This window comes from Narcine bancroftii, chromosome 6 (assembly GCF_036971445.1).
Source record: "Narcine bancroftii isolate sNarBan1 chromosome 6, sNarBan1.hap1, whole genome shotgun sequence".
Taxonomy (NCBI): Eukaryota; Metazoa; Chordata; class Chondrichthyes; order Torpediniformes; family Narcinidae; genus Narcine; species Narcine bancroftii.
Window position 1 is genome coordinate 250,154,563 of NC_091474.1, and position 24,759 is coordinate 250,179,321.

Consider the following 24,759-nt stretch of genomic DNA (forward strand, 5'->3'; position numbering starts at 1 on the left):
CATGCAAGGTTTGGATCATTCAAATGAATTAATAGTATTACCCATTACTCCTTAGAATATTCCCATCCATAAGACAAAAAAAATTCTGATTTAAAAAATGCCTTAGATGGCTATATTTCTAAACAAAGTTCTTTGTCCAGGTATCTAGGTAGAAGTTAACCTTTATTGTTTACAGACTGTAGTTCAGGTGTGCAGGGGTCATTTGAAATACAACTCATCTGAGATACAATTGTCATATCCTAAAGGTCTCTAAATGACGCACTAGATTAAACATACTGTACATGGGTGCATCTACCTCTATGTAATAATATCACTTGAAAATGACAACTTTTAGCTCAAATCAACATCTTATAATTTATCCTTCTTGTGAAATTAACAGTGGGACGTATCAGCAAGGCACAAAATCCCTGAAGCAGAAATTCATTGCTCTGGAGGTGGTTATCACATACGGTCCCTGCCATTTTATTGCACATCTTCTAAGGATGTGGGAAACAATGCCAAAGGCACAATTTTCTTGTTGATCATTTACTTGCTAGTCTACAGAAATAAAATTGCAAGTTTCATAATCCGAGAAACAAGTGCAGTTTTGGGACCATCACACAGACCCTGACAAGAAAAAATTCAGTGAAATTGCAAAATAAAATATGTAACCAATATTTGGTGATGTATTATGTTGCAGACATTATAGCAGGATCGCTGCTGAAACACTGTAGAGATAAAATGGTGGAGCTGCTGTCACGGCAGTGCTGCCACTGGTGTGGACCCGTGGAGAGCGGGGAGCAGAGTTATAGCTCTCCCATGGGTAACGAGCACCCAGTCTGACTGCCGTCAGCTTGCTCCAGGCTTTAAACAGCCTGTAAATGGAGCCGATGATGATTTTATTTAAAAATACTGCGACTGCAGGGTCTACGCCCAAAATGGCAGTGCATATGATCAGCAGTAGCCACGAAGGTTACAGACTTTTTTTTTTGCTTAAAACAGATGGCCTCCTACAGCAGTTCTTCTCGAATTCTTGAATACTTCTGTTTTTAATAAACCAAACACTCTATTGTTCTTGAATCAATTAAAACCCACTTCATTTCCATTAGCTCTGCCTTTCCATGGAACATCAACTCCAAAAATGAACTCTTTCTCTTTCTGAGAGCAACTGTAAATATGTGATCCTTTACCAGCCCACAACTAACTTACTCAGAATACATCCAATATTTTAATTCTATAACATTCTTTAACTATAAAATGTATATTTCTTAGTAAAGATAACACAAATCCATTACAAAACAAAATGCCCTGCAATCTAAATTAGATAGGTAAATTAAAATGCCACGGCAATTTAAGCAGTTATTTAGTGTTCCAAATGGAAGGACCACGAGTTAAAAGGGAATTTGCATTCAAGGCATCCTTAGGCACTGTGCATATCCCCAGGAGAACCCAGGGTAGTTCATCCACCCAGTTGGGTTTTTCGTGCCGTGCCATCAGCGCTGATTTGAGGTGCCATTGGAAATGCTCAACCAGCCTGTTGGCCTGGGGACGTTAAGCTGTGGTGTGATGCAGTTGGGTGCTCAGGAGCTGAGAGCTCAGTCCACAGAACAGAGGAGAACTGGGCTCCTCAGTCAGTCGTTATGTCTGCTGGAACACCAAAACGGGAGACCCAGGCAGAAAGGAAACCCCTGGCGTAAGTATTGGTGGAGGCATCCAGAATGGGTATGGCATCTGGCCAACAAGTGAAACTGTCCACCACTGGCAAGGGCCCAACTACATCCAGATGGACGTGCTGGAACCTGCAGGTTGGAGCGTAGAACTGGTGGACTTGGTGCTTGGTGTCCCGCTGGACCTTTACAGACTGGCATTGTGTGGAGGTTTTTCCCGACTCCATGATCTGTTTGCATCGGCCGTGCCAAACAAATCCGGATGACACCAGCTGCACTGTTGTGTGGATGGAGATGTGCGACAAATCGTGGATTATGTTGAAAACCGATCTCCTCCATTGGACAGGGACTAGCAAATGGGGATGGCCTGTGGAGATGTCACAGAGGAGCGTAATGCCATTGGTGTCAAGTAGGAAATCTTGGAGCTACAATCCCGTGACCACCATTTTAAAGCTGTGCATCTAAGGGTCATCTTGTTGGGCGCGAACCAGATTGTGGTAGTCGATGCCTTGTGACCGCTGGTCCGAAGAGTGCATCAGAGACAATGCTGCATTTTTTGGAGATGGCGATTAGCAATGGTGAATTCAGAGATGTCGGATAAATGCCTCTGCTGTCGGACAGATCATGGGTCGGAGGACTTTAAGGCGAAAGTGAGTGGACTGTGATCCGTGTAGACAGTGAACGGCTGCCCCTCCAGGAAGTAGCGGAAATGGTGGATGGGCAAGTAAAGGGCCAGCTGCTCTCTGTCAAACTTTCTGTACTTCAATTCAGGTGGTCACAGGTGACAACTGAAAAGGCGGGAGGTCTCCATGAGTTGTTAACGAACTGTTCCAGGACAGCGCCTACTGCTGTGTTTGATGTGTAAACCATGAGGGCTGTCAGTACGTCAGTATAGCATCGTTGTAATGGGCTAGGGCCTCTTTGGTCTCCTCAAAAACATTGTGAGCTTCATCCGACCATGCGAGCGTCTTCTTCAAATCCGACATTAGGGAGAACAGAGGACACATGATCTTGGCTACAGCAGGGATGAACCTGTTGTAAAAATTCATCATGCCTACGAATTCTTGTAGACCCTTCAGTGTCGTTGGCCTGGCGAACTGTTGTATGGCCTCCACTTTGTCGGGTAGTGGGGTGGCGCCATCTTTTGTAATTTTGTGACCAAAAAAGTCTATTTCGTCAAGGCTGAACTGGCTCTTCTCTGGATTAATGAGGCCAAACTGCAAGGCAGTTAAAAAGCTGGCGCAGGTGTGTCATGTATTCCTCGGGCGTGCTGCTGGCTACCAGAATGTCGTTGAGTTTGATGAAAAGGAAAGGCAAATCTCTGCCGACCGGGTCCTTGAGGCGCCGGAACATCTACACCGCATTTTTCAAGCTAAATGCCATAAGAAGGAGCTCAAACAGGTTGAACAGAGTGATGATAGCAGTCTTCTGGACATCACCTGGGTGCACAGGGATTTGATGGTATCCTCAGATCAGGCCAACTTTAAAGAACAGCTTTGCACCATGGAGTTTTGCCACAAAATCCTGGATTTGGGGAATTGGGTAGCAGTCGGGCGTCACATCATTGAGGCGTCCGTAGTCCCCGCAGGGTTTTGAGCTGCCATTGGACTTTGGCCCCAAGTGGAGGGGTGAGGCGGTTGATGCTGAGTGGCGGTTGATGCTGAGTTCTTCCATGTGTTTAAACTCTTCTTTGGCGAGGTTGAGCTTGTCTGGGGCCAGGCAGTAGGCTCGCAAATGCAATGGTGGGCCAGTGGTTGCAATTTGATGCTGGATGCCGTGCTTTAGCATGGCAGTAGTGAACTTGGGGTGTAGATGGAGGGAAAGGTTACAAGGAGGCAGCTGTGGAGTCTTCACAGATGTGAGCTGGGTGGACAGCTCGTTGGACGTGCCAAGGGGCACTGTCTGGAAAGTCTCAGTGTGGACAATTTGTCTGGCCTGGAGGTTCACTAGTAGGGAGTGTGCTCGCAGGAAATCCGCACCGAAAAGAGGTTTATCCACTGAAGCCAGCGTGAGGAACCAATTAAAGGTGGTCTTGCCAAAACATACAGAAATATGCCTCATGCCACAAGTTTTAAAGGCAGTTCTGTTAGCAGAGCGCAGGGAGGGGCCTTGGAATCTCGTACGTGCCTTGAGTGCCGTAGTGGGTATGACACTTATCTCCGCCCCCCCTGTCCACAAGGAGCCTGCAGCCTGAGATCCTGTCCCAGACATGGAGAAGGCTGTTCAGTCAGCCAGTCGCCACAGCCACTAAAGGCAGCTGGCCCCGTCGTTTCCCGGGAACGAGCATGGCTGGCAGCACTTGCGTGCTGATGCGTCCCAATGCTGATGGTAGAAGCACCATTTCAGATCGGGCCTTTCTGTTCTCTGGTGGGGCGGGGCCTGTTCACGTGGTGGACTGGACTTGGGTGTTGTCCTTGGTGGCAGCCGTCTAACGCGGTTGACTGAGTCTATGGCCTCGCACTTGGAAGGGTAGAGTACATCTGCTCATGCTGCAACCTTTCATAGGTTGCTGAAATCAACATCGGCCAATATGAGTCGGATGTCTTCGGGCATTTGCTCAAGGATCGCCTGCTCGAACATGAGGCAGGGCTTGTGCCCTTCTGCCAGTGTGAGTATTTCATCTATGAGTGTGGAGGGTGACCTATCGCCTAGGCCGTCCAAGTGAATGAGCCTGGAAGACCTCTTGTATCGTGAAAGGCTAATGAGGAGGTTTTTAAGAGCCATGTATTTACCTTCCACTGGCGGTGCCTGGATGAGGTCATCGACCCATGAGGTGGTTTCCTGGTCGAGTGAGCTGACAACATAGAAGTATCTCGTCGAATCGGAGATTATTTTTTTTAAACTTTATTTATTCGTTCAAAATACAGATAATAAGTAACATATAACAATAAACAAAACATGAATGTTATATTTTATATATATAAAAAAAAGAAAGCCCCCCCCTTTCAGTCAACTCTCCTAAGGAGGGCCATAAAGAAAAGAGAAAAAATAAAGAAAAGTAAAGCATACAAATTAAAATCTAGTCAATATAAATCAAAATGTAAATATTCTGAATATAACAACCACCTGTTAATAAATAAAAACTATAGTTATCCGCGAAACATATGTATTTTTTCCATTATTAAACAATATTTCATTTCATCTATTAATATCAATCATATTCATATCTTTCCACGTACTAGCAATACATTTTTTCGCTACAGATAGCACCAAACACACAAAAGCAAATTAAAGTTTATCTAGTCCCAAACTGCATGAAAAAAAATTACAACAGCGTTACCACATCTAGAACAGAAATCTGGTTCCTAAAGACCATATTTCTCAATTTTTCAGGTGTTAAATATAATTGATGTAAAAAATTATAATTAATCATCGCATAATGTGCATTTATCAGTCTCGTTACACTATCATAACAAATATCTGACCAATGATCCTCGGAAAAAATAAAACCAATATCAACTTCCCATTTACCTTTAGATTTATCCCAACCCTTTTTATCCATACCATCCTGTAATATTTGATACATAACTAAAATATAACCCTTCTCTGGTACCTTCATAAGAAAATTCTCAAATTTAATCATTTCAGATAAAATCATATCTCTACCGAACACGTTTTACCAAAGATTGAACAATAAAAATATGCTTACGCTTAATCGGATTGTTTAAACCCCGGACATTAAAAGAAGCAAACTTCAACTTTGACATATCCACTAATATTACTAAAAGCTAATAATATCAATATATAAAGACTCAGATCAACGTAAATAGGCCCTCCATTAGGAGAAAAAGAAACCACAAAGTCTAAATAAAATGAAAAATAATAATAAAATAAAAGGAAAAAGAAACCCCCCCCCCCCAAAAAAAACTACCAAAAGGTAGTAATCCCTAAACAAAAACTGGGTGTGGATCACCCACCAGTGGCTGATGACTAGTAGAACATGGAGCAAATCTCTCCCTCCCCACCCAAACAAAGAATAACAACAAAATATCATAATGACATAAAAGGAAAGTAAAAATAAAAAAGTTCTTCTATTCATCCAAGGGATTCCAGTCTCAGCTACCCCATTTCAAGAGAGCGGACTCTTTCCATTCCCATTTCTCCCATTTCTGCCGTTTCTTCCATTTCCAGAACAACCAGATTTTTCTTTAGGAGACAATGGTGGGCTAGGTCTTTGTCCTCTTACATCTGGCAACGAGTCAGCAAAACTCATTGCTTACGCTCATTCTCAAAAAACCGAGATTGAAAGTCTCCACAAAACACCTTCAACACTGCCGGATAATGAAAAGTAGACTTATAACCTTTAGGCCACAAAACTTCTTTAACTGGATTAAATTGATGCCAACGCTGAATAACCTCTTGACTCAAATCAGGATAGAAAAAAAACTCTACTATTCTGAATCATTAATGGAGCTTGTCGCTGTCTCGCATTTTGCACTGCTAGACGAAGTATCATTTCTCTTTCCAACATCGAATTATCACGGGTCTTGGTGGTTGACCAGACAAAGGTCTTCTTCTTAAGGTTCTATGAGCTCTTTCCAATACGAGACCTCCAGAGAAAAATTCCTGCCCCAGTATTTGTGGAATCCATTCGGTAAAAAAAACGAAGAAGATCTTGTTCTTCCATACCTTCTGGCAAACCATCAATCTTCACATTATTCCTTCTACTTTGATTCTCCAAATAATCCACTTTCCTCTCTAACTCCCTCTCACGTTCTCACAATTCTTTAACGGATTTTTCCACCTCCAAAACTTTTTCTGTATTAGAAGCCACTTGCTGTTGACATTTCAAAAAAGCAGCCTGAAATTGTTTAAAATCCTCACAAACTGCTTCCAAACATATCTTAACTGTATCCATTCCCAAACTGAGCCTTTGAGACATTTCATTCAACGTTGGCTGAATGATAAGGCTTAGCTGTTTACATTGTCATTCAGAAAAGCTCAGCCCTGCTTTCTCTTGCATAGTGGCAGGACCAGATAACTGCAGCTCCTGCTGCATCTCAACAACAGGCAGTTTAACAGTTTTACTGCGAGTCTGGACTCCCAGCGATGGCACCCCGACTTCCTCAGGGGGCCGACGCTGTTCTCCCCCCACAGCCCATTGTTGCTTCAAAAACTCACAAAAAGGACCAAAATATTCAGATTGGAGTATATCTTGGGGTATTTCAGACAATGGAATCATCTTCTTGCGTGACCCCCCCATTAAAGTTGGCAGGCTGCCAGGATCGGGATCCACATCGGGGGCACACGCACCTTCCTCCTGAGAATGGGTAATTCCAGCGATATCCTTCTCCTGGTGAGTAGTAGTCATTTTTTCAGCTCCCACAGGCAATCTCTGTGATTTAGGCTTGAAAGAAGACAAACCTGAAGTGTAAGGAGGCTGTTTAGGCTCTAAATCTTCAACAGTCCGAAAGTGTAGTTCCTTCTGTACTTGAGGTTTAATCTTTTGACCATTAATAGCCATAACAATTCCTTGATACTTTAAACTAAGTTTTAAAAATTTTAAACCTGAAAACAGAGTTAAAAACGGGTTCTTAAAAGTCAGGCCAGAGAGATCGAGATTATACGTCTAGACTCTATGCCATCTTGCCACGCCCCCCGAATCGGAGGTTATCTGTTTGATTTGAAACTGGGCTTCCGTTTGGCCAAACCAAGCACAGGGCATGTTTGTCCAGAATGTTGGCAGCTTCAACGAAACGGTACCTACAGCTGCGGGTTCCATTGTGTCGAGTCTTCAGGACATGGAGACTCGTCAGGGTCAACAGTGTAGTGGGTTGTGCATCACCGCAGCGAAAAGACTGAGACAACAGGCTGAGAGCTCGAGTAACATAACTGCTTTATTTTGAATTCCACGCTGCAGCCTTTCAGTCCATCTCTGCTCCCGCCCCCCGTGTTCTGGCACTTGCGTCACGCACCCTTCCAGTCTGGACCAGAAGAAATGGTCCCATGACACCATCTTTGCCACAGCTGCCCCACTGACTTGCATGACAAGTGGGGGCCAGTTCGCCGCTACAAACGTACGTCGCCGCAACTGAAATATTTTGCTTGAGAAACATTGTCATTTGTCCATTTCCTTTGGAGTTTTGAAACTGTCCACATTTCAAGTCAATTAGGTACGATTAAAACAGTGGTTTTCAAACATTTTCTTTCCACCCACATACCACCTTACTAATCGAGAGCACCGACGGCATAGGGAATACTTAAAGTGGGATGTGAGTGGAAAGAAAATGGTTGAGAACCACTGATTTAGCCAAATGGACTTTGGAATAGTGGACCTGGTGATACATCAAAGTACTGAGTGTAGGATGACGATGGAGGTTGAAACATTAGGAACGTTTATGGATGGAAGAAAAATAGAGTAGGAAGGGTTTAGTACTTTTTTTTTTAAGGAATATATTGGTCAGAACAACATCGAGGTCCGAAGAGCCTGTACTGTGCTGCAGCATTCATTGTTCAATCATATTGAAAAAGATTCTTAACAGTAAGGGCAGTGGTTCTTAACTTTAATTCCAGAGGATGCCAAAAGTGCTCTGTGGTAAGGGGTTACTGAGTTAGGGTAAATGATGGGAGAATGTTGCCTCTTTATAGGAGAGCCCAAACCAGAAAATATGGCCTCATCAGGGGGCTCTATTTAAAACAGAGACTAGAAAGAACTTATTTTCTCAGGGTTTCTGGAGCTCTCTCCACAGAAAGCTAAGGGCCCTAATCAAGAGAGATGGATAGTTAGATTTCTCATCAACAATGGAATCAAGGGTGATTTGGAAAGGGTGGGAAGTGTACTTGAGAAATGTTGGATCTGTCATGATCTACTGAACAACAATGTAGACATGAGAGGCTAAATGGCCTACACTACCACCTACTTATGGTCTTATCTCACAGAAAATGTAAAACGCCACATTAAAAGTCAAGGATTCTCTTCCAAGAGTATTCCATTCATTCAAATATCTCAAATTATTCAGTCAATATTCTACACTCCACATTCAGACCTTTCCAGAATATGATCACCAAATTGGGCTGGGCTGCAAGTGTTGTTAAGCAATAAACATCCTACCTGCATCATGCGAAGCAAGAGCCCGAAGCATCTTCCCAGCACTCCTGCGCGTCTGCGTTTCCTTGTTACACAGTAATTCCATAAGTACATCCAAAGCTCCGGTCTCTTTGAACACGCCAACTAGTGAACCAATACTAGCATAGGCACTCAGAACGTGAATTGTGTGTGAAATATTCAGGGATGAGTCTGGTCCAGATTTGCGGGACATCTGCCGCCTTGCTCTTTGCACCAAATGTTTGACATCCTCCTTCATGTCAAGCAACTCTACATCATCAAACGTGACATCAGAGTCAACATTCACTGGCTCCTGTTCTACTTTCACTCTTTGACTCTCAGGTTTCCGTTTCCCAAGGAGAGGACAGTTGGCATATACATCTTCAGCTGACATCCACATTAAAATATTGTCTGCTTTGTTGTCACTACAACTGTTTCCACCACTACTGCTACTGCCTCCACTGTCATCTATCGTCAGTACATTCCAGCGAATGAGATACTCTGTAAGGCCATCGTGTGAACGGCGCTGTCTGATCAGTTCCTCTGGATATGCCTGCATTTTGGGCCCCAGTTGGACCAGAAGGTTTTTGCTGCGCCGTTCACCCATTTTGTTCATACCTGCAAAAAATTTAAATTGTCCTTGTAGAAAAGTCTCTTCAATATGCAACAATTCTTATAAAATACATGCAACTCTGGACCCAAGGTTGACCATTAGTCACAATCTTGCAATGAGTTTACATCAATGGTAGAAGCTGTGGAAAAGATTCTCAAGGACAAGGCTTTTTTTCACTTGGAAAGGCAGGAACTGAAATCCCCCCCACCCCCAAAGGGGTAACTAAGAAAATTGATGACGGAAGAGCAACAGACATGGTAATATACAAACTTCAACAAGGCTTTTGACGTGGTAGTTTGGCTCAAAATTTTAAAAAACAAAGGCTCCAACGTAGTTGCCAAACTGTACGGGATTGTAAGGGTGGCACAGTTGGCTTAGTGGTTCGCTTTTACAGTGCCATCGACCAGGGTTCGAATTCCATGCTGTCTGTAAGGAGTTTGTATGCTCTTCTCATGTCAGCATGGGTTTTCCCCAAAGGCTGTGGTTTCCTCCCACTATTCAAAAGCGTACCAGGGGTGTAGTTCAATTGGGTGTAAATTGGGTGGCACGGGCTCATTGCCATAATGGCCTGTTAAGCTGCTCTATGTATGTATAAAAATTATCTAGGGAGATAGGAGGCAGAGAGTAGTAGTGGATGGAAGATTTTCTGATGAGAGTCTGTAAAAAGTAATATACAAGGATTGGGACCATTGTTGTCTAAAATAAAAATAAGATGATTTGGGTAAAAATAAAGTAAAAACACAATTCTGGAGAAACTCAACAGGGCAAACAGTGTTCTTTCGTAGCAAAGAAAAAGATACATAACCAATAGGTAGGTAGAGGTGTGTGTGTGTGTGTGTGTGTGTGTGTGCGTGCGTGCGCGCAGGATAAGGCACCACGTGATCTCCCTCCTGGAGGAATCAGAGTTTCCCAAAAGTGTGAATGACCAACCTAGAAATGAAAGTCATGGAGGCAGCTTCCAAGTTAATTGAAACGCAGCACCTGAAAACAGCTTGCCAGTCTGGCTGCCATCTTGACCCAGACAAAGTCCAAGTCATTGTCCAGTGGGGGGACAGAATCGACACATGGTTAAGGGATGGGTATGTGTGGATGGATGGTGATGACCATGTGGAAACTGAGTCCTCCCTGTACACATGCCTCCCCACTGTGTACCTGAACGTTTGCAAGCCCTACAATTGACCATGCAGTCCTGGATTGCCATGAGGGTACCCCACTGACCCTCAGAAATGGAGAGGTAGCTGAAAATTGGGGGACCTCAAGTGGACACTATGAAATTATGGAGTCTGGGACTACTCTGCTAAGGAGCTAACCAGGCGAGGAGATTGATACCACCAGCAGCCAGGCCAATATCTAGCCATGCCACTGCCATGGCTGTGGGACAAGGGGGCACCCAATGTCCACCTCTCTCATTGGGAAGCAAGTGCCCTGAGCAGTATGTCTGAACAACAGACAATTGGCATAAAAGAAACTGAAGTTGTCTAAAACTACTAGAGGAAGGAGAGACACACAAGATCTTAAACCAGAACAATTACTTTGTTAAAAAAACAAGCCACTCTATAATAATAATTACCCTCTTCTGTCAAAGCCTTTGGGTCCAGGTGTTTTAGATGCTCTGATCAGGGTTCACAAGAAATAACGTTTGTAAAGAGGTGTAGGATCTCCAGTACGAATGTCAGGTATAAAAAGGGAAAATCCAAACCAGAAATCAATCACCTTCCAGAACAATTCAGTCAGGATCCACCCTGTGGAAATTCAGAGTTAACATTTCACATCAATTTTCAAATATTTCCACATTTTCTGTTTTTACTACAAATGCAAGCAACTCCCAAGTTTTAAAAGTTTCTATAATCTTTGACACAGTAACCTTCACCTAACCTTCAGTCTTGAAGATGCTTCACCTGGACTGAAAGAGTTGCTGCAGTAAAGGAGCAGAGGAGAGATAGCTATTATATGAGGGGGAGGGCATAAGGTGGCAAGCAATAGGGGGACCTGGGGAAGGGGGGTTGATGGGCAGATGAAGCCAGGAAGAAGGCAAAGGTTGAGATTTGTAAAAATATACAATAAATGCTGAAGGAACTCAGCTGGTCTTGCAGCATCCATTGGAGGTAAAGATATATTAAAGATATATTACCGACATTTTGGACCGGAGCCTTTCTTCATGGAATAAGAACAGTAAAGCGTGAGGGTAAAGACAAGGCTGGCTGGGGGAGGAGTGCATACCAACAAAAGGTGTTAACTGAAGAAGAGGAGTGGGTGAGAATTGATTTTGGCTGTGAAAAGAGACAGAGGGAAAAGGGGAGGGAGAGAGAAAGAGCGTGCACAAGTGCTGGGGAAGAAATAACGGGGAAGTGGGGGGGCAGGGTCAAGGGAAGCCGGAGGTCGATGTTAATGCCATCGGATTGAAGAGTACCCAGATGGAAGATGAGGTGTTGTTCCTCCAATTTACGGGTGATCTCAGTCTAGCAGTGCATGAGACCATGGACGGACATGTCAACAAGGGAATGGGATGGGAATTGAATTAGATGGCCACTGAGAGATCCACACTATTGTGACAGACAGAACAGAGATGTTCAACAAAGTGAAGAGTGGAATCAAGTAAAGGAGGGATGGGGGGCATGCCACGTGATGACATGGGGTTAGACTGCAAATCCTACTCTCCTCAACAAAGTTGAAAACAAGATTCAAAAAAATTTAGCAAAACAAGAAAAATAAAAGAAAGTATTGGAAGACCAACGGAACATTTTAAAATGGCACCAAAGAAAGAAAAGCCAGCCGTTACTGTAAGAAAAAGATCGAGATAAGGCCAAAAGGCCTACCATGATGAAGGATCCAAGAGCTGTTCGTAAGATACTGCCCAGGGGAGATAAGCCAGGAGTAGGGGAGACCTTGGAATCTGCAGTTCAAGGTCTCTCCAGACAATGGCCATCTGAGGCAACTTTTAAAAAAAATCAAACAGACTTCCTGCTCCAGTGAGCAAGATGATGAACAGGAAGGAGTTTCTGTTTACTCAAAGTCCCAGGGCCACAGCTGGAGAAAATTAAAGAATCATTTATTTCTGCAGAAGAAATAAAAAAAATATATGGAATCTTCCCAACAAGATAGGAAGTTTATAATGGCAGAAATAAAAAAAGATATGAAGAGATTGTAGCTGAAAACAAGACCTTTACTGAGAAAATGATGCAGCAGGTGGATTTGGTACAGGATGAGAAAATTAAAGGTAATGAATTTAAAAATCAAGGCATTAAGAAGCAAATGAAAGTGGTCAAGCAGAAGGAGCTGCAACAGACAATCAGTTAATGCAGAAAATAGACATTTTAGAGAAATTCAGCAGAAGAAACAACAAAGATTATTGAACCTAAAGGGGATGAAGCATAAGAATTTTAAAAATTTTTACAACTTTGGATTCCACAATCTTTGGGAGTGACTGAATTTCAAGGAGACATTGAAATTGAGACAGCACATAGAACATTGAGGCCAAAGCCACAGCCAGACCAGAAGTCACCCCCGATACGAGTCAGATTTTCTCAATATGAAGTACGAGAGAGCTAGCGGCAAAGCAAGCAAAAGAACGACAGTCACCTATGATTTATAATGGGAATAAGATTTTTTTCTATCCTAATACAAGTTTTTAGTTGTTAAAAAGAGGAAAGAATTCAATGCAGTTTAAAATGTTCTGAGGAAGAAAATTTATGTCTTTGTCTTACAATATCCGGCAGTTTTGAAGGTCTGTTCCAGAAGGGAGAAACAGGTTTTTTTGCAGAACCTAATGAGGCAAAGGTGTACGCCGATTCATAGCCTGAAAAAGCAAGACAGGTGGATGCTGATACTTCAATGCATCATCAGGTCGAAAAGATTTTGCTGTAACTGGGGGAAAAAGGTAATATTTCGAGGGTATATATTTTTGAATATTTATTGCCCAGAAAAGGTGAGACGAACGACAGAGGATTTTGTGGACAAGATAAAGAGAACCAGATGGTGGTTTGCCTCCCTGATGCCAGGGTTCGGGATGTAGCTACACGAGTCCAGAACATTCTAAAGTGGGAAGGGAAAGAGTCTGAGGTCGTGGTTCACGTTGGTACCAATGACATTGGTAAAAAGGAAGAAGCGATCCTACAAAATGAATATAAGGAGTTAGGCAGAGAGCTCAGAAGGACCACTAAGGGTGTAATCTCTGGATTACTTCCTGTGCCACGCAATAGTGAGGGTAAAAATAGAAGGTTGTGACTGGCAGCTAAATATTCTGGGATTTCGCTGCTTTAGACGTGACAGAATTGGTGGGGTACGAGGTGGAGGTGTGACGTTGCTTGTCAGGGAAGATATTACAGCGGTGCTGAGGCAAGATAGACTGGAGGACTCATCGCGCGAGGCTCTGTGGGTTGAACTAAAAAATAAGAAAGGTGAGGCTACAAATATAGGGGTATATTATAGGCCGCCAAAAGAGGATAGGGAACTGGAAGAGCAAATGTGCAGGGAAATAACTGAGATGTGTAGTAGAAATAGGGTTGTGATAGTTGGGGATTTCAATTTTCCTAACATTAACTGGGAAACACAATCAGTGAAAGGGCAGGATGGCTAAGTCTTTGTACAATGTGTTCAGGATTGCTTTTTACAGCAGTACGTTGAGGTACCAACTAGAGAGGAGGCAGTGTTTAGGGAACAGAATAGGATGGGTGATCGAAGTGTGCTTTGGTGAGAACTTTGGATCCAGTGATCCCAGGTCTATTAACTTCAACTTAAATGAAGGTCTTCGAGTGGGGGAAGGCCAGATTTGAAGAAATGAGAAGGGATGAGAAAATTGTATGGGCTGATCTTTTTTCTGGAAAGGATGTAGAGGAGATTTGGAAGGTATTTAAAGAAGAGATATTGAGAGCACAGGATCTTTACGTGCCAGTCAGATCGAAAGGCAAGGCCAAATGCCTAAGGGAACCATGGTTTTCTGGAAAAATAAGGAAGTTGGTTTGGGATAATTACTTAAATTACTAAATTTAAGAAGCAAAAAATGGATAAGATGTATGATTATTACATATATTGCAGAAAAAACCTTAAGAAGGAAATTAGAAAGGCAAAAAGAAGGTATTAGGAGTCAATAGCTGACAAGGTAAAAGTAAACCCTAAGGGTTTTTACTGATATGTGAATACTAAAAGGAGGGTTAAGGATAGAATAGGACTGCTGGGAAATGGGAGTGATGAACTGTGCGAGGAACTGTATCAGATGGGAGAGATATTAAACAATTTTTTCTCATCTGTGTTCACAAAGGAAAAGGACATTGTGAAATAAGTGAGGCAAGTGGCTTAGTTATGGAAAAATAGGGATTAGTAAAGAGAGGGTTTTGGAGCTTCCAGGGTCAGCAAAAGTGGACGTCTCCTGGTCCTGATGGGATTTTCCCCAGGACGTTAAGGGAGGTCAGGGAGCAAATAGCAGAGATACTGTCAGTGATTTTTCAATGATCACTGGAGGAGGATGTGGTGCCGCAGGATTGGAGGGTTGCTAATGTAGTTCCGTTGTTTAAAAAAGGCACGAGGTGTCGGCCAAGTAATTATAGGCCTATAAGCTTGACTTTGGTGATAGGGAAAGTTATGGAGAGTATTCTTAGAGATGGTGTGTATAAATATCTAGAAAAGCAGGGATTGATCAGGAGCACCCAGCATGGGTTTGTGAAGGGGAGGTCATGTTTGACGAACCTTGTTGAGTTTTTCGAAGAAGTGACAAGAAAAGTGGATGAAGGTATGGCAGTTGATGTAGTTTATCTGGATTTTAGCAAAGCTTTTGATAAGGATCCACATGAAAGGTTAGTAAGGAACGTTCAGTCACTAGGGATTAATAGAAAAAGAGTAAGATGGGTTCAGAGGTGGCTGGAGGAGAGACAGCAGAGGGTCATGCCTAAAGAGGGTGCCCAAAATCAGTGAACCGGTGCGGACTCCAAAGGCCAACATGGCCTGTTTCCGCTCCGTAAATGGTTATATGGTTATATGGTGGACAACTGTCTGTCAGGATGGATGCCTGTGATGAGCAGAGTACCTCAAGGATCGGTGTTAGGTTCTCTGTTGTTCATAATTTATATTAATGATTTGGATGATGGGGTGGTAAACTGGGTAAGTAAATACGCAGACGATACAAAAATAGGCGGAGTGGTAGATAGTGAGGAAGGTTTTCAGGGATTACAGAGGAATTTGGTTTGTCTGGAGAGTTGGGCTGAAAGATGGCAGATGGAATTGAATGTAGAGAAGTGTGAGGTGCTTCATTTCAGTAAAAGTAATCAAAATAGCACATATTTAGTAAAGGGGAGGACATTGGAAAATATACAAGAACAAAGAGATCTTGGAGTTACGGTGCAGAGTTCCTTGAGAGTGGATTCCCATGTTGACAGGGTGGTTAAGAAGGCATTTGGAATGCTAGCCTTCATAAATTATAGCATGGAGTATAGGAGCTGGAAAGTGATGCTGTGACTGTTTAAAGTGTTGGTGAGGCCAGGTTTGGAGTTTTGTGTTCAGTTCTGATCTCCAAATTATAGGAAGGATATAGATAAGGTAGAGAGGGTGCAGAGAAGATTTTCAAGGATGTTGCCTGGCTTAAAATACCTAGAGTACAGAGAAAGATTGAAGAGGTTAGGACTTTATTCATTGGAACATAGACAGTTGAGAGGGGATTTGATAGAGGTGTTTAAAATTATGAAGGGAATAGATAGATGCAAGTAGACTCTTCCCCCTGAGAGCAGGGGAGATTAAAATAAGAGGACACAAGTTGAGGGTAAGGGGGCAAAATTTTAGGAGAAACAGAGGATACTTCTTCACTTAGAGTGGTGGCTGAATGGAATAAACTTCCGGAAGAAGTCGTTGAGGCAGAGTCAATTCTTTCAGTTAAGAGGAGGCTGGATATATACATGGATAAGAGGGGGTTAGAGGGTTATGGGCAGAGAATAGGCAGGGGGATCTAGTGGAGTTGTTTGAGTGAACCGGCATGGACATGTAGGGCCGAGATGGCCTGTTTACATGCCATAAACTGTTATATGGTTTATTGGGTTCTGGGGTCCTCTGGGCTCACACAATTACAAGTTAGAGTTCAGAAGACTGAATATCAAGCAAGAATATTATCAGATTATTCGCCTTTAGTGATGTCAACTGCGTTGGAAGAAGAACAAAATGTAGGTTATAGATGGAGATTTAAAATAGAATTTTTAAAGAGGAAAGACTTTTGTGAATTATGAGACAACAAAGTTCTTTCTAAAAATTAATGAACACAATGTATTATATGGGACTCTATGAAGCCTATGTAAGAGGACAAAAAATGTTAAACTTCTAAAATAAAGAAGGAATATATGAAAGAAGTAGGTCAATTAGACAAAGATGTGTTTAGAAAAGGAATTGCATGTTCAGAAAAATGAAGAGAAATTAAGATTATTGGAATTGAGACAGCACGTTGGATTATTGGAATCAAAAAAATTGAAACTTGATAATCTTATAAAGTCGAAAAAAATGCACTGTGCACACGACAGAAATATTATGAATTATGTGATAGAGCCCATAAAGTTTTAGCATGGCAACTCAAAGCAGAGCAATTATCAAGAACAATAATAGCAACAAAAAGAGAAACTGGTCACATTACATATAAAATGCAAGAAATCCAAATCTTTAAAGGACAAAAAAAAAATAGATGAATATCTATCACAAGTTACACTGCCTGAATTAAATGTCAATGAGAAATGATCCAATTCCTTTAGAGATTTTGAATTTTATGATATTTTGATGACTTTGCCAAATAATAAGGCTCCAGGAGAGGATGGTTTATCTCCAGAGTTTTATATAGAATTTAAAGAGTTGTTAATTCCTGCTTTTATGGGACTTTTGGATCAAATGACTCTAACGACTTACCAGAATCTTTTAAAACACCATTAAAAACAGTTATTCCAAGAAAAGGAAAGAACCTTTATTACCATCCTCTTATAGTCCAATATCATTATTAAATACAGATTATAAAATTGTATCCAAATTATTAGCTAACCTATTAACAAATTATTTACCTAACTTAATAAGCATGGATAATGTGATGGAATACTTGGAGATTTTTTGGGAGATAAATTGATAAAATTAGAGAAGATTACATATACACACACACACTTTAAAACAGATCTTATTTGAAATACTGAAGAATGCCTATTCAGTCACTTTACAGAATCTATGGAGAATGCCATGCACATTTCACAAGTAGGTGCTATTGAAATGATGTCATCAAATTAATGGACTGGAGTCAGGTTGTCTGTGTTGGACCTTTTTGCAAGGCTTTTGACCTCTCTACAAAGTGCTCACTGAGAGGTTTGTTTACCTAAAACAACAGATGGGATCAGAAGACTAACTCCAATCATTTGCTGGAGAAGGTGGGGGGGGATTTGCAAGTGAGAGAGAGGAGGACATGTGGCTGGCAGTTTGAATCTCTGATGGAGAGAAAGACACACAGCTGAAAATAAACCAGGAGAAGCTTGTTCGAACTGAAACAGAAGCTCCAGAGTGGGCAGATGCTGGAAGTGCTATCTGTCTGATGTTTTCCTTGGAATAAATGGAATAGAAAGGAACTTTGTGCTAGCCTGAAAGAAAGAGGTTATCATCTGGAGAACCCTGATGGGGCAAGTTTCATCAGCAAGACATTGAGGTGACTAATGGTGGTACCTCAGTTATGGAAATCCTGGAACAATACATATCTCTCTGCAAACCTTCAAGGACCTTGCTGAGCAGTAAACATTTACCTTTCGAGCACCAAAGCCTGGTGAACTTTATAAATCTTAAATTCTGTGCACAGTATAAGAGTTGTCTGCAACCAGAGAACTTGGAAGAATGAGAAGTGAGATTGAAAGCTTCTGAGTTGGTTCCAGAAGAGTATAGACAAAAATTTAGGAGTTTGATTAAAACATGGAATTAATCTTATATTGATTTTCCTCTGAAGAAATCTGTATGGTTTGACCGTTGGTGAGCCTCAAAGTTGGTTCAGTTTAGAGATTAATAGGTAGGCCTTGGAAAAATGAGGTGGAAGAGAATTGTGAGATATCCTGTGTGTGCAGTAACAAGGTCGGTGTCTAAGAAATTATTGAGTAATGAAGAAGATCTAGTTGACAGAGATTTGCCCAGTGCTTCTGAAATGGTTTTGAAAGAGCAGGGTAATAGTGAGTAAGGATTTCTCTTTGTCAAGAAAAAAGTTAATTCGGCTGCAGAGAGCAGATACAGGTCTTGTTGACTTAACAGACAAAACAGTAAATGAACAGGAGATTAAAGAAATGTCTTGTGGTCATTACTTAAAGGGTGAATTGTTGAAACCTTATTATGAGGATAATGGTAGTGGAGAACAATCTGTATCAGAGGTGTTAGCTGTTGACAGGTTAAGGAAGTAATGAATCATAAGATTATGAAATCAGAATCTTGTGACGGTAACCTTAAACCATGGTTCCTGTACGTATGTTTAACTCAGCAATTTTGGAAAATTTGGAGGAAAAGTTAGGTCATCTTTTTCCCCTTTTCTTTCCCTTCTTTACTTCTTACATACATTATTTTTACATCTTTATATGTATTTTCTCGTTATTTTTCATTCTTGTTACATCATCTCTCCTTCTGTCCTCCAGGCGTTCTGCAAATTCTCGTGCTTCCTCCAGATCCGAGAACAGTCTGTTTTGCTGCCCCGGGATAACTATTTTAAGCAGAGCTGGATATCTTAACATAAATTTATAATCTTTTTTCCATAGGATCGATTTTGCTGTATTAAACTCCTTCCTCTTCTTTAAGATTTCAAAACTTATGTCTGGGTAAAAAAATATTTTTTGACCCTTGTATTCCAATGGTTTTTTGTCTTTTCTAATTTTATTCCTTGCCCACTCCAGTATATTTTCTCTTGTCATGTATCTCAAAAATTTTACTAAACAGATCTTGGTTTTTGCTGTGTTCTGTGTGCCCTTTCTATTTCCATTCCTTCCTGTATTTCTGTCATTCCCAGGACCTTTGGGATCCATTCTTTTATAAATTCTTCCATATCTATGCCTTAACCATATAACCATTTACGGAGCAGAAACAGGCCATGTTGGCCTTTCGAGTCCACACCGGTTCACTGATTTTGTGCACCCTCTTTTGGTATTGGTCCCGGTAGATCTTCATTCAAATACAATGGGCGAATTCAATAGAGGTGGAATCAGACGTAGAAATGTTTGTAAAACGTGCAGTTCAATACTTCTGGGCACATTCAATACAGGGTCAACTAGTCCGAGAAATGTTTGTGAAACGCATCTTGATTTTATCTATCAGTATCCAACCACCAGATGTCAAACTAACACGTCTGCAGTTCATCCTCTAGGCCCATTTGTGCCAAGAAGCACAGGGCAAAGACTGGTCTTCTTCTTGCTTGGCTTCTTGCTGTTGGTCCTCTTCTTCTGGGCTACTCATCTGTTGAGCCTCCTGTTGCTGCTCTTCCTTCCTATCACTCCCTTTCCTGTCACTTTCCTCTTCTTCCAGCTGAGAGCCCTAGTGTCGGGCATCCTCAGCTGATCGCACTGTGTTTGCCCGCTCCTCAGCTGGGCCCCCGTCCCGTCGGTGTTCTCCTTCCTAAGTGAGCACACTGCACATGCGTGACTCCTCACACATGCGCATTTGTGCACTTTTGTTTGGCTCAGAGAGCCATTTTTGCATTCCAGCAGTCGGGGGGGGGGTCACGACTCTGCAGGGTCGTCACCAACTTTGGAGAACGGGCTCTCTTCTCCACGACAGCTCCCTGTTTCTTCATGCAGGTAAGGCCTTCTCCTTTCTCTTCCGGCGTCTTTTCTTCTTTTTTTTTTAGTTAGGTCATCTTAAGTCACAAGAACAGATGCAGTTGAAGGAATTAATTTTAAAATATACGAGTTTGTTTCCTGATATTCCAAAAAGGACATCAGTGATTTATCACAATGTGGATGTTGGAGAAGCAAGTCCCATTAAACAACACCCATACAGAATAAACATTCAAAAAAGTAAATTCATGGATAAGGAGGTGGAATATATGTTGAGAAATGATATCATTAGACTTTCAAACTCAGATTGGAGTTCTCCTTGTATTCTGGTACCGAAACCAGATGGAACTGTTAGGTTTTATACAGATTACAGGAAGGTTAATTCAGTAACTAAAACAGATGCTTATCTTATGCTTATCATAATGTGTTACCTTTTCACATGAAAAATGCCCCTGCAACATATCAAAGGATGATTAATTTGGTAATCCAGAGGTTAACACATACAGATGCTTATATTGATGACTTGGTCACAAATAGTAACACATTGGGAAAAACATTTGAAGGAATTGGACAAATTGTTTGCAAGATTATCTGAAGCAAACTTAACTGTTAACATCGTGAAGAGTGAATTTGCAAATGTCACTGTAACGTACTTGGGTCATGTAGTTGGTCATGGCAAAGTTGCACCTATTCAAGCAAAGGTGAATGCAATTTCTGAGTTTCCTATTCCCAAAAAGCAGTGAGAAAGTTTATAGGAACTGCAGGATTAATAAGTAGAGAGCATTATAGGAAGTTTTGAAGGAATTTTGCTGAAGTTGCTCTTCCTTTAACCAATTTTTTGAAGAAAGGGGAGAAATTTGTGTGGACTAAGGAGCGTCAGACAGCTTTAGAAAATTTAAATGATATACTATGCCATTACCCTATGTTAAAATCTCCTGATTTTGATAAACCTTTTTCTGTAGCAGTGGATGCTAGTGAGGGAGCAGCAAGTGCAGCTTTATTGCAAAAACAATGAAATTGACCATCCAGTTGCCCACTTTTCAAAAAAAATTCAATGTTCATCAAAGGAATTATTCCACTATTGAAAAAGAACTGTTGTCTATCATGTTTGTTCTACAGAATTTTGATGTATATTTCGGTACCTCTCAGGAACCAATTGTGATATTTTCTGACCACAATCCTCTGGTGTTTTGAATAAAATGAAGAACAAGAACAGAAGATTATTAAACTGGAGTTTAATATTACAAGAATATAATCTGCAGATTATTCATCTCAGAGTTTCAAATGTTATGGCAGATTGTTTGTCAAGATGTTAAAATTGTTCACATAAAAATGCTTTCAACATTGTTACTTTATTATAACATGTTTTATATATATATAGATCTATATATATATAGTGAATTGTAATATCTTTAGTCATTTTAAAGAGTTTAGTTATTACTGAATTTTAACTTAAGAGTTAAAATTTCTTTCAAAGGGGATGAAGCAAAAATTGGATGTGCGGCAGCCCTTGAGGTGGATGGTTTTACTTTGCAGAACATTATTGCACAGGAACAAGCCCTTGAGCCCATTCATCTGTGCCAAATGATGTCTGAATCAAACTCTGACTCAACTGTACCTGGTTCTACCACTATTCCTGAAAGACTGTTCCAGGCATCCACTACCATGTAAAAAAAATCTCCCTCTCACTTTAAATGAATGCCCTCCAGCATGTGACACTTTTACCATGGGGAGTCTGACTGCCCTTCAGCCTCTGAAAACCCAACTTTGTCCAACCTCTCCCCATAACTCATATGCTCTGAACCAGGTCACATTCTGGTAAACCTCTCGTGTACCCTTTCCAAAAGCCTGAACGTCATTCCTCTAATGCAGGGGTGTCAAACTCAAATTCACAAAATTAAAAACTTGGACTAAGTCGTGGGCCAAACTAAATATTTATTGAAAATTTTCAACAACATCTGCATGTTTTCTCTTCTTTCAACATATGTAATGTTAAACTTTTTCTTATTAAAATAAATGTTTAATAATAGTTTTGGTTAAACTCTTTCCAGAAGAAGCATTAACAAATGAGAAATAAAATATTCAATAAATAATATTTCTCTACAGCCTTTAAGCTCCTTTTAAATGTATTTTTTTTCACAAGCCAACAAGTCAAAAAAATAACAAACTGCTTCATTAAAAATTTAATCTTTCAACTATGAACAGTCCAAAGTTAACCAAAGAAAATATTAATCCAAGCTTTGCTTGCTACACTGTGAATAACTCTAATGCACCTGGGTCTAAACCAGATACTTGGCATCTCTTCTTAAATGCAAGTTCATCAAACTCTGGGGTCAGAGATTGCCTCCCACCTGTCTTGAAAGGTCCTGTTTTCTGTCTTTCGTTTGGCCATTTTTCGTAAGGGGTTTATTACATGCGAGTTCGGTGACAGGTGGCAGATGCTAATGTAAGTAAAGAGAAGAGGTGGGGGCGATTAGGGGTCTGAGGGGCAGGCGCCAACGCATTTGCAAAGCATTCTGGGATTTGTAGTATTAGCTGTGCATGCGCTATACTGGCGCGGCGGTCAGAGGGCCAGCTCTAATACATATTTGATATGATCTTGCGGGCCAAATATAATTACATCACGGGCCAAATTTGGCCGGGGGCCTGAGTTTGACATGTGTGGTCTAATGGGTCAATCTGAATTGCATAGAATTCCAAAGTTTTAAACAGTTGCAACACAACTTCCTTATTTGTGTACTTAATGCCCTACCCTGCCCAATAAAGGCAAGCATACAACACCTCTTCTTTATCACTCCATCTTCTTGCATAGCCACTTTCAGTTGAGTTAGGGGGCTGGACCCCAGATCCTTCTGCACATTAACTGTCCCGATTCTCCCTTAAATTTGACCTCCCAAAGTTGTGCAAAATATTGCAAATGGAATTCAATCCTGAGAAGTAAGAGTCAATGTATATGGAGAGATGCACCATGCCAACAAAATAAGTTGGACAGGAACAAGACAGACCTGAGAGAACAAAATAGATCCTTTGGCTCAATCTCTCCGTGCCAATCCAAGCAAATCCTATTTACTGGAATTTTCTACTTGCACTGCAAAACTTTTCCTACCCACATACCTTTTAAACATTACAATCACATCCACCTCTGCCACTTGTACTTGGTTCCTCCACTATTCATGGCAGACTATTCCACATACCCATCACTCTCCATGCAAGAATATGCCCTTCAGGCCTCATTTAAATTTTTCCACTCACCAAATATCCATCCCCTAACCAGGGAAAAAGACTGTGACCATTCAATGCCACTCATGATTTTGTACATTTTTACAAGGTTTGGCCTCAGACACCCATGTTCACAGAAAGAAAAACCTCCTTCCCATAATGATGCAACCAGAAATTTTCACAATACACTTCAATTCAATCATGAGACAATAAAACACACACAGTCTCTAATTCAGTTTTTGCCTTTTCAAATGCAGATAAATCTTATCTTTCAGAAACCCTTCCATCAAATATCCCACCACTGATGTTAGGCATGTAGTTCCCTGGCTTGTCCTTACAGATCTTAGTTCATCTTCTCCAGCTTTGTGTTTTTAATTAGACACAACATTAGCCATCCTCCAGTCTTCCAGTACTTCCCCATGGGTGCCAGTAACACAAATCACTGCCAGGGCACCAGAAATTTATTCCCTAGCTTCCCACAATGTCCAAGGATACACATGTTCATCTCCTGGGAATTTATCCAATTTTCTGCTTTAAGACATTCAGCACCTCCTTTTAGTAATTTGGATATATTTCATCATTATTCTGTTCCCTGAATTCCCTCGCTTCCACAACTTTCTCCACTGTAACTTCATCAGACAAATGTTTTTCTCAGACCATACCCACCTCCTGTAGCTTCACATGTAGAATAACACATTGATCCTTATTCTCTCTCCAGTTACCCTTTTACTCAGAATATATTTTTAGATTCTCCATTATGTAATCCAGAAAAAGACATTTCAGCCCCTTTTTGTCCTAATTCTCTCATGTGAACACCTACATCACTTATAGTCAAGGAATTCCCTTGATTCCTATCCATGACCTATGTATTCTTTTTCCTGACCAGAGCCACAAATTCCCCCAATGTGCACAAATCCTACCAAACCTGCCCTTCACTCAGGCACAAACATGAGGTCTGTGAACATTCCCATTCTGCCTCACTACACCTTCTCAGTCCATTCCTCCTTACCCACACCCCTCCCACTTCCCCCTCCAACAACTTCTCCCCCTCCCTCCCTTCCTCTCCTGCCTTCCCTCCACCCCCTGGTCCTCACACTCTTTTCCCCTCCTTTTCCCTCTCCCTGTTGTCTTTTTAACCCCACACCCATCCCGTCTCCTCCCCCTCGTCTCCCCCGCTCCTCCCCCTCGTCTCCCCCGCTCCTCCCCCTCGTCTCCCCCGCTCCTCCCCCTCGTCTCCCCCGCTCCTCCCCCTCGTCTCCCCCGCTCCTCCCCCTCGTCTCCCCCGCTCCTCCCCCTCGTCTCCCCCGCTCCTCCCCCTCGTCTCCCCCGCTCCTCCCCCTCGTCTCCCCCGCTCCTCCCCCTCGTCTCCCCGCTCCTCCCCCTCGTCTCCCCCGCTCCTCCCCCTCGTCTCCCCCGCTCCTCCCCCTCGTCTCCCCCGCTCCTCCCCCTCGTCTCCCCCGCTCCTCCCCCTCGTCTCCCCCGCTCCTCCCCCGCTCCTCC

General features: G+C 41.8%; 2 protein-coding genes across 7 annotated transcripts in view; one reads left to right on the plus strand and one right to left on the minus strand.

Moving 5' to 3' along the window:
- LOC138737226 (cullin-9-like) overlaps nt 1–24,759 on the minus strand; it is a 316,560-nt gene that overhangs the window by 283,797 nt on the left and 8,004 nt on the right. For 5 of the 6 annotated variants that reach the window (XM_069887917.1, XM_069887915.1, XM_069887914.1 and 2 more), the window contains exons 2-3: nt 10,875–11,046; nt 8,698–9,309 (exon numbers count right to left, since the gene is read on the minus strand). The exons of the other annotated variant lie outside the window; for it this stretch is intronic. In XM_069887917.1, coding sequence (XP_069744018.1) covers nt 8,698–9,307 — 610 coding nt within the window. In that variant the 5' untranslated portion in view covers nt 9,308–9,309; nt 10,875–11,046. The remainder of the gene's footprint in view (nt 1–8,697; nt 9,310–10,874; nt 11,047–24,759) is intronic. 6 annotated transcript variants of the gene reach the window in all.
- LOC138737391 (dynein axonemal heavy chain 8-like) overlaps nt 20,139–24,759 on the plus strand; it is a 55,083-nt gene continuing 50,462 nt past the window's right edge. The window contains exon 1 of the mRNA XM_069888137.1: nt 20,139–20,280. Coding sequence (XP_069744238.1) covers nt 20,139–20,280 — 142 coding nt within the window. The remainder of the gene's footprint in view (nt 20,281–24,759) is intronic.